This window comes from Sinocyclocheilus grahami, unplaced genomic scaffold, assembly GCF_001515645.1.
Source record: "Sinocyclocheilus grahami isolate Dianchi unplaced genomic scaffold, SAMN03320097.WGS_v1.1 scaffold761.1, whole genome shotgun sequence".
Taxonomy (NCBI): Eukaryota; Metazoa; Chordata; class Actinopteri; order Cypriniformes; family Cyprinidae; genus Sinocyclocheilus; species Sinocyclocheilus grahami.
The window spans coordinates 399246-410040 of NW_015505940.1; the positions used below are offsets into that span (position 1 = coordinate 399246).

Sequence of the window (10795 nt, forward strand, 5' to 3'; positions counted from 1 at the left end):
CACACAAACACACACTCACTCACACAAACACTCACTCAAACACACACACACACAAACACACACACAAACACACTCACACACAAACACACACTCACACACAAACACAATCACACACAAACACACACTCACTCACACAAACACACTCACACAATCACGCACACAAACACACGCACAAACACACACACACACACACACACAAACACACACACACTCACACAAACACACACTCACACACACAAACACACACTCACACACACAATCACGCACACAAACACACGCACAAACTCACACACAAACACTCACACTCACACATATTATAGCATGGACACCTCGCTTTTTTATAATACAATGGGAAAACACCAGAGTGCGCTGTTTTCCATTCATTTCATCTAACAAACAAGGCATTAAAAATCAAAAGCATTATACATCATTTCAGATAATCAGAAAATCCAGTGTGTTTCATAAAGCAATAGCATTTTTTCCCCGCGTCGGTGAATTCATCCAAGTTCATCCGGGATACAGAAGCCACAGCGCGACCTGCCGAGCGTGACGTCACTTCATCCCGGGAGCCGAGGCTGATCAACATCCGGGACACCGGGACTGAGCTCACGTGAATGCCGACACACTTCACGGACTGACTGTACGGGCAGAGCTACGGAGGTGAGTTTCATCTCTACATGGTGTTCGCGTTCTAGTTTAAGCTGGACGCGAGTGTTTTGGGCTCATTGGAACCGAGCGGAAATTGGATACTTGTTTAGTTTGGATAAAGACAGATTGTCTAGATAGTATTGCGAAGCAAAACACAGGACCTCATCCCAGCATGAGTGCTCTCTGGCTCTGAGCTGTGTTCATGTGCTTTTATGATTCTGTGACTGATGCATTCACACACTCTCACACACACACACACACACACGCGCTGAATCAGCACGACTCTCTACACTACCAAAAGCTCGACATATCCTGGTATAGCATCATAACGCTTTCAGGACGTGGTCCCACAGCATCAGCAGCTCTACAGTATTCTTCAAGAGTAATCTGTTATCATCTGACAGCAGCTCTGTAACAGTACTTTTTCTGATGCAACACGGGCCCAATAGTGAGCTTAATCAACTCCATATGAGCCACTAACCCGAAACACGATTGCATTTGTACCATACAATTATATTTACCTCAGATGTTCGCTTAGCTCGCGACTACGATCTCGTGTTTATCAAAATAACCGATTTATTCCCGCGCGCTAGCGCTGCTAACCGACGCGCGTGCCGAATCTCAGCGAACGCGGCGTGACAGACGGAGAAAAACACGCCGAAATAACGACACACCGACATACAAAACCGACGCGCGTGTGTAGTGTTAGTGTTAACTAACACAGGTGGGTAGTTAAGCGAGTTATCGGCTTAATCGGCGGATAAGATTGTTGTGAATGTGGTGATGATGACGATGACGCCGCGCGCGCTGTCAGACAAAAGACTCGCGCGGAACTTTCATATAAATGAATAAAACATGCCGCGACCGTGTAAATGTATGGATAAGGTAAAGTTTACCGCATCTTACCGTGAACTTTACCGCTCCATCATCATCCGCCCAGCTCAAGCGACTCCATGTAACAGATCCAACAGCGGCGTGTCGGGCCGACCGGAAGTGCGGGGTGCGAGAACAGGAAGAACTTCAGCGCGTGACGCGCACGCACGCTTTACGTATATAATTGAGGAGGACGTATCGTTTTTATATAACGACTACAGAAAATGTTTTGTACAATAAAAATGTTTTAGAAATACCTTTCTTTTTTTTCTTCTCCCAAACGAGTATGGAAAAATTACACATTTACGCCACAAATGTACGTACAAAAGAAATATGACTATGATGAGAACCAAACGAAAAGGTGTCAGTAATAACCCAAATGAAAGCGGAGTGAGGATCCATTAATGTCGTAACTTTGAAAAATAATTAATTCTTTTAAAATTACATTAGAAACAACTGTAAAAACTATGTATGCTGGCGGAAGCTGTTACAGTTTTTTTTATTCACTAATACATTCATATAATCTTTAAACAATAAATATTTGTTTAACAGAAAAGCAGTGTCCGTGACGTCACCCGTAGACTTCCGACGAGCGTTTTGAAGCCTAAAGTGGGCGGAGCCAGCCGTCGCCATCTTGGCAGCGCGTCACCGCGCGTCACTCCCGGATAATCGAAAATGGGCAAAGAGGCGGGAGCTGGTTGCTGAAGCCACGCCCACCTAGCTCGACGGGGGTGGCAATCCACCTGTCACTCAAGTGGCCACGCCCTTAATTATGCACAACTTTAAGGCTTAATATAATTTAAACGGATGAGTTATAAAAAAAATTCACCCCCTCACAGTTGTCGTGAAGGGCAAAATTAGCTATATAGACCAAAACCACTTTTTGTACCAAGCTGTAAACATGTTTTTTTCTGCTGTAAAGTTGGGCATTTTAACATGGGGAGTCTCTCTTTTGCAGCCCGCCTCTAGCGGCCAGTCGATGAATTACAGTTTAAGTCACTTCTGTGTTGGGTGTGCGCTACATACTAAACCTGCTGTGTTTATTTCTTTTCACTAGAGGGCTCTGTTCACCAACTAATGAGAGGAGATTTTGCCCATGACATGTCTTTCAGACTAGTGGAAGAAAACGTCCAAAATACAATTTTAAGTGTTTTTTTTATTACTGCAGCAGCACTTTACATACACCAGACTACATGATATAATTAATCAAGATTATTATTAAAGACAATTTAGTCAACTTTTAAGGATTCCAAGAAATGGACTAAAGGATCTGTACGTCTACTTTAGGTCATTTTCTGTGGATTAAAATCTTTTTTAGTATTCGCATTTTTCACACAGCCCCCAGATTGGAGTTGGGTGGTATTTTCCTCATGTTCAATTAGAGCAACAGTCAGACTATAACAGGGCTGTCCAAACTCAGTCCTGGAGGGCCGGTGTCCTGCAGAGTTTAGCTCCAGCTTGCCTCAACACACCTGACTGGACGTTTCTAGCATGCCTAGCAAGAGCTTGATTAGCTGCTTCAGGTGTGTTTGATTGGGGTTGGAGCTAAACTCTGCAGGACACCGGCCCTCCAGGACTGAGTTTGGACAGCCCTGGACTACAACCATCTATAATGCATAAAAACTCAGGGAAAGCCTGAGGGGTGCAGCTCGTTTCCTTCTTCTGTTTGAACTGCTTTTAACTGCTCTGAAAATCACACTCGGCTCTCTTTATTTGTAAAAGATTCGAAGCCGCGCTTTAAAACACAGTGCTGTGAGCCAAAGCCCATTTCGTGTTTATTTAAACGGAAAGCTTTTTCATGGCAGTCCACGGAACCGTGTTGAAAAGCAATCGGCTCACACTACTTCATTTCTGTCTGAGAAACGCTTCCCGCCCTATGTTCCCGCCTCACAGGATCGTGGCGCGCAGGTACAGAGGCGGGAAATCCTCTGAACCAATAATCCCGGGTCATTTTCATGGCTCGGCAGCAGCCGCTCATCTAAATTGTACAGATGTTTCCCACGCTTGCGGCCCGATTGATTTCTCTGCTGGTTGAGGTAATTGTCCAATCCAGTTCGCTCGGACAACGCTTCGGTACTGACTTGAGTCATGGTTTCTTCTTCCAGCCAAAAACCGGCCGTTAAAATGACTCTGCTGAATTTTAAAATCGGCCGTTGGTTTGCGCGGTAATTAGATCAAATAAATAACAACCATGGAAGACTGGAGAAAAGCACGACGGATCTTGCCGAACATCCAAGAAACGCTCAGACTTTCCACCATTACGGCTCCATTCTCTCTCCGTCTCGTTCCTACACGCTGATAGTGTTTTACAGGTGGGCTTTCATTCCCTGCTGATTATTTATCCTGCTTTCCTCCACAGAAGTCCAGCCAGCTCTGAAATACCGTACGAGGCCTGTGTGTTGTCTCTGACCCGCCTGTCACAACAGCTGATCATTAGTCTGAAATACAGCCGACAGCCTCTGAAATCGGCTCAGCTCCTGCACTGAGTTCTAGGCCTGAGTATGTTTAGTCATTCGCAGGATTTGTGTACTGGAAAACGCTCAAAAGACAGACGTGACCGATGGATTTTGAGGACGCTTTGTGATTTTCCAGGATGGCTGTGCCGAACTGCTTTTTTGTTTTGGCTTGTGGTGTACCGAAAGGCGCCGAAACGCAAGCCAAACTCCAAACTACTCGACTTTGGCAGGTGATGCCACACCTACAAGTGTTTTAGCTGAAATCTTTGAGAAAACTTTATGTGTTCAATGGAAACAAAACACCAGACATATAAAACAGATCCTTCCTAGAGGAAATGAGACTTCCAAAAATTTAAAATAACGATTAATTTAGAGTATTATAGTCAACAGACATATAGCATCCAGAGCTGGTTTTCCTGGCACTGATATTGATATTCAATGTCTTTGAATCTATTGTGAGGAGCTGCAAGTCAAACTAATTTCGTTAAAACTAAATCCAAATACAAGAAAGATTATAGGCCTTAAAGGCAGAGTAAGTGATTTCTGGCAGCCAATGTTGATATTTGAAATCACCAAAACAAACACGCCCCTACCCCAAAAGGGTCTTGCCCCTATTTTGATAGCTCTGACAGAAAACTGCTGTCGGGTTCTATTTATGACGTGCTGACACACATTTCAAATGGTGTTCAACGGTGGTTTGATCGCGTCCAGTGTAGGCAGACTTCAGCTGTTGTAGACACGGTGTTACTCAGCTATCGAGAAGAAACAAAGCAACCTCGGCGTCCGATCGCAGGCCTCCGCTCCTCGAGTTCTCTCCAGCGCTGGAAAGCTAATCTGATATTTACACGGGTCCTACTTCTTGCCTTATCGTTCTGCAGACGTTTTCCTCTTTTGTTTTTTATCCGCCATCTCTATCTCTCCGTCGCTGGGCTCGGCTAATGTCCGTCCCGTGCACTGAACGCTCTCTCCTCCACATCACGAGTAGACACGCCCCTTATTGCTGATTGGCTACAAGTTTGTTTTGCTATTCGGCCCGAATCAGTTTTCTAAAGTGTTTTTGAAAAATCACATACCCTGCCTTTAATAGTCAACATACTGTAAGAGTAGAGCTTTAAAATAACATGTCTAATTATTTGCTCGTTTCATCAATTTGATAAGAAATGTTTGACTTTTTAGAATTTTTGATCGCAAACTTAAGTTATTCTGGCAAATCTGGTCTGAGCATCATGAGACATTGTTGAGATCTCTTTCGAAACTAAAGGAGATGCATTTGAAATTACTGCAGTCTTTTTCTCAGCAGAAACATCTAAACGGAGATGTTAGCAAAGGTCTCAGTTTACTCTCCATTTTTATTTTGCTGATGCAACACAGTGAAGCATCTTGTAGGAGCTTTATTGTGATAGTCTGGATGATTTTCTGAAGCTAATATGTGCTTGATTCAAACGTCTTTGAGCCGCAACTAAAACTCTTTTTGGTAAACTAAAACCAAATGAAAGTATGATAGACACTATTGAGTTAATAATAGTCAAAATATGGCAAGAGCCTTACATGGAAACCAGCTTAGATCATTTGGACATTGGACAGTTTGATGAGAAATGTTTGAGTTGAGACTTTTGATCGCAAACCATAGTTATTCTGCCAAATCTGGGCCGAGCATCATGAGACATTGTTGAGAACTCTTTTGAAACTAGAGGAGAAACGTGAGATTAGTGGGGACTTTTTGCAGGAGAAACATCAGAAGTAGGAGACTTTAGCAAAGGCCTAAATTTACTCTCCATTTTTATTTTGCTGATGCAACACAGTGAATCATCTGGGCTTGTAGGAGCTTTAATGTGATTGTCAGATTGATTTTTTTCCAGCTGATGTGTGATTTATTATAAATGTCATTGAGTCTAGTGTGTGTGGTCTCACCGTACCGCGTTCCCAGCGCTCTTACATCACTTTAAACTCATCAGATCTGAGGGGGGTCACTTTACTGACTCGATCCTGATCCACTGATGCACTGATGTGTGTACGGAGCCTTCGAGGGGGAAAATCTGCTGGTATGTTATCCTCAAATGATCCCAAAATGAGCAAATAGTTCTTGTAGCCTGTAAACGTTGTGTGAGATGAGAGCTGCTGGAAAGTGGGGAAACTGAGTAAATCCCAGCAGTGCGATGCTCCATCCGTACGGCTGATCTCAGCCTTCATTAACGGCTGTGTGACTTTCATCAAAGGCAAACAAATAAATGTCAGAGAAATTGAATGATTTCCCAGCATGCTGAGTGCCATAGACCCCCCCTCTGCCATGGAAAAGCTGAATGTTGATGCTCTGGGTTTTGGTGTCTTGGAGAGAGAGGGATTTGGGCAATGGTGCTCTGGTTTTTCTACTAGCAAACCCTATAATGCATAAAAATGTGTAGAAATAAATAAACAAAAATATAATACATTTCTAAAGAATTTACCTTGAGAAAAGCCAGTTACAGATGCATGGCTATTATGGAATTGTGTATGTTCGGAAATAAATATATTTGTGTTGTATAAAATAAAATATATTTTGTATGCATATCACTTGAAAAAGTGGCTTTTGTGGGCTTCCATATAAATACATCAATTTAATACTATAAATAAATTAAACATTATTTCTAATGCATAAGAAAGGCCAGAGACAAATGCATGGCTTTTGTGGGCTTCCATGCGTTTGTAAATAATTAAATAAGTATAAAAATAAGTATATTGATTTGATATCATTTTTAATAATATTTTAATGTAAAATTTTTGTTTTGTGAATTAGGCCTGAAATATAGTCTGCTGTGAATACTAACAGATTATATAACACAACTTCAGTATGCACTGAATTCTCAGTAGTATATATAGAGATGTGGCATGCATTAAAGTGACTTTTACTGTCAGTTTTCTTTCAGATCAGCGACTGTCACATCAGAGCAACAGTCTGAAGACAATCTTGCTGAGCAAGTAAGTAAAAGTGAAGCTGTTGACATGTTTATAGGAGCTACCTGAAAAATAACACATCTGGTTTAAGGGTACAAACATTAGCAGGAAGCTCTATCGCCCCCTTGAGGACTGAGGTTTGCTGCCGCCACAGCAGCTCAAGAACACACAGTAAGTGCGTTTAAGTCGACCGCCAAGTGTTCGCGTGCTTGCACAAAGTGTTTTTGGCCTTAATCAGCGATTTGTATTTCAACACAACTCTGAAAATCAATGGGCGAGCGGATGGACTGCAGTTCAAACGCATCCATTCATTACAGCGTGATTTCCAGAAGATTTTTCCACACATTTTTGAGTCTGCTTCCCTGTGGAATGGTTTTCCTGTCTGCACGGGAGCAACATCAGACGCAAGTGGGCGAAAGAGAGCCAAACGCCCGGCTAGAGCTTTCATTGTTCACTCACACACACACACACAATCAAATATCCCACACACTGCAGGAAATGGTCAGATGTTTAATTCATTCAGTACAGGGTTTATTTTTTCTCTCTCAGTGCAAAACAACAAGAGTTCTTCTATAACGTGTGCTGGTCGTGTACAGATGCTTCTGTGGATTTGAAGGGAGGCCCTCGAGGATGATACGAGGATGATGAGGATGATGATGTGGGGCTCGTTCAGGTCAGCAGCAAAGAAACCCAAAATAAACTCATATACAAAAGCTCGGCTCCAAAACCTAGTGAGCAGCATCCTAATATAAACAGAAACTCTGTGCACCACAAAAACAGTGAAGTGCACAGGAGAATCAACTGACAATTGAGTTTGACATGCTGAATATGTACAAATATTGGGTACTTATTGCATGAAATATATTTAAATAGACATTTCTCTTAATTCTGTGGAAGCTTGTTTCTGCTACTAATAAATTAAAAAGGTAATTGTGACTTTTTATCTTACAATTTGGACTTTTTCTTAATTGCAATATTTAATTCAGAATTGTGAGTCATTAACTTGTAATTCTGAGGAAAAAAGAGAACTGCAAGATATAGAAATCTCTGATTCTGATTTTTTTCTGATTTTTTTTATCTGATTCTGAGTTTACATCTTGCAATTCTGTTTTTTTTCACCACATGATTCTTGCAATTCTTTAAAAAAAAACAAGATTTGAGACTAAAACCATGATATTAAAATCATAATTACCATTTTTTTAATCCCATGGATGAAACAAGCATTGTGTTTAATCTATCATCTTCAATAAAAAAAATACATAGGCATATATATATACAGTGGGTACGGAAAGTATTCAGACCCCCTTAAATTTTTCACTCTTTGTTATATTGCAGCCATTTGCTAAAATCATTTAAGTTAATTTTTTTTCCTCATTAATGTACACACAGCACCCCATATTGACAGAAAAACACAGAATTGTTGACATTTTTGCAGATTTATTAAAAAAGAAAAACTGAAATATCACACGGTCCTAAGTATTCAGACCCTTTGCTCAGTATTTAGTAGAAGCACCCTTTTGATCTAATACAGCCATGAGGCTTTTTGGGAAAGATGCAACAAGTTTTTCACACCTGGATTTGGGGATCCTCTGCCATTCCTCCTTGCAGATCCTCTCCAGTTCTGTCAGGTTGGATGGTAAACGTTGGTGGACAGCCATTTTTAGGTCTCTCAACCCACTGTATATATATATATATATATATATATATATAGGCCTAAATGTAAAAAAAAATTCCAACCATTTAGATTATACAGTTTTAATAAACTATTAAACTATTTCATGTGACACATGTTTGTCAGTCATACATAAATGAAACAGGTCAGATGTCTGTAACAGCATCAAATAAATACAAAAATTAATAATAAATGATGCCATGATTTTCATTTGTGTACGACTGACAAATATGCATCACAAGTTCATGAGTATGTGTAACTGTGTAATCCAAATGGATGGAAATGTTATATGGAATTCAAATCTTAAATTTAGGCCTTGAATATGTTTTTGAATGTGGATGACTGCCTTTCACAATGCATTCTGTGATTGTATTATCTGTGAAGGGCACAAGCAAAGCTGCTCTCGTATTTGGCCAAAATGATGAATTGTGAAGGAATCTGTGCTCCCTTCAGATGCCGTCTAGTTAGGCAGCTCACTAGGTTTTGGAACAGACTCACAGAAACATGGATGCCAAAGCTGTTGATCATACAATGAATCAGAATGTGGGCAAACACAAGCGTGACTCTAGTCTTCTTCATTCAACTCAACCACAAAATACGTCCATTAACAAAATGACTTGTATATATTTCTATATTTATATATCTAAAGTGCATTATAGTACAAAAATATAGAAGGTCAGCAGCACCTTGATACCTTTACAAAATAAATACACCATTCAAACAAAATAAATTACAGGAATTCTGACACCGTAATAGAGGCATAGTCCTAAAAAATAAAAATAAAAAAGAATAAAAAGGAAAACGAAAAAGAAACAAAGCAAAGTATTCACAAGGCACCAAATGTGTGGCTCCGTGGAGCTGTAATAATGCTTTAGCAGTATCGTTAGTTGTCTTTGTCATTGTTCGGGCGCACTGAGAATATTTACAGACAATAAATATTTTCCTCTCTCTTTTAGATGAACATTTAGGTGTCCATTTCAAATGTCCTCACGGATCTGAAAGAGAAAAAAGAAAACGGCATTGATTTAAAATGAGCAGCAGTAGTTCACTTCAGCACGTACTCAGCTAAACTTAAAGTAAAGTACGTGTCATCTCATTTAAGAGCTCTGTTAAGTATCACGGATATACTTGTGTAGTTTTTGTTCGTTTTGTTTATTTTTGTTTTCTGTTTTCATTTTTAGTATTTTAGTTAAAGTTTTAGTAATTTTGTTGTGTACACTACACAACAAAATTATTTTCATCATTTTATTAGTTTTTTTTATTAATTGATTTTAGTTTTACTTTTTTTTAGTATTTCAAATAATACTAAATTATAAATGTTAATAATGTATATTTATTTTATTTTTTTCAGCTCATGTTTATTTCATACCAAGTAATGGAAATGATTTTTTTTTGCTTTAGTCAAGGTTATTTTATTTTTAGTTTATTTGATACAGTATAAAAGGTTTTGTTAATATTTTGAATTAGAGTTTTTGTATATTTTCTGTGTTCTAATTTAATTTGAAAGTTTTAGTAATTCTGTTGTGAAGTCTTTTTTATATTAGTTTTTTAAAAATCATTTTATTGATTAGTTTTAGTTAATTAAGTTTTAGTTATTTAAGTACTTCAAACCGACCAGCTGCAATTAAACAAAATATTTTAAGTTCAATCTTATTTATTTTATTTGAATTTTAAGCAAATATAAGATTATAAGATTTACCGTTGTCAAAGACTGACAGTGTTTTAGTGCTGCTCCAGGTGGAAAGCGCTGGTGAACTCCTGCAGCGATCGAGCCCTCCTCTTCCTCTTCTCCCCCTCCCTCCTCTTCCCCGCGCGGCCTTTCTTCTTCCTCTTGCCGATGGCCTTCAGCGTGCTCTCCTTGTACGTCTGGGACTTGTTGGTTTCCTGCGGGAGGTTGGTTCCCTCCTCGTCCTCCAGACGGAAGCTGATCGGCAGGTTCTTGGTGCCTCCGGCGGGTTTGGGGTGGGCGGTTCCCGTCCCTATGGACACACCCACTCCCATCGGCATGGCAACCGTGAGGCCGCCGCCCCCTCCGCTGCTGGCCATGCCTCCTCTGGGCTGCGGGACGTCCCGGATCTCGGCCGTGTGAACATCTTGCAGCAGCTCCTGCAGCCACATGCGCCTCTTGAAGTCCTGCAGCGTCCGGCCCTTATCGTGCATCAGCTGAGCGTGAGTCACTGAACGCCTCCTGAAACAGACAAACATTTGGGTTCAG

The 10795-nt window shown here is 40.4% G+C and overlaps 2 protein-coding genes across 2 annotated transcripts in view; both read right to left on the reverse strand.

Moving 5' to 3' along the window:
• Positions 1 to 1667, reverse strand: part of LOC107561248 (exportin-T) — a 19867-nt gene extending 18200 nt beyond the window's left edge. Inside the window, exon 1 of the mRNA XM_016245635.1 lies at positions 1555 to 1667. The gene's annotated coding sequence lies outside the window, so the exon portion shown is untranslated. The remainder of the gene's footprint in view (positions 1 to 1554) is intronic.
• Positions 1668 to 9453: 7786 nt separating this feature from the next.
• On the reverse strand, positions 9454 to 10785 carry LOC107561228 (parathyroid hormone-related protein-like). The gene is made up of 2 exons (XM_016245614.1): positions 10280 to 10785; positions 9454 to 9575 (listed from the first exon to the last, which is right to left on the reverse strand). Exon 1 carries the CDS (start codon positions 10783 to 10785, stop codon positions 10303 to 10305), a length of 483 nt encoding a protein of 160 aa, XP_016101100.1. The 3' UTR covers positions 9454 to 9575; positions 10280 to 10302.
• Positions 10786 to 10795: the final 10 nt, after the last annotated feature.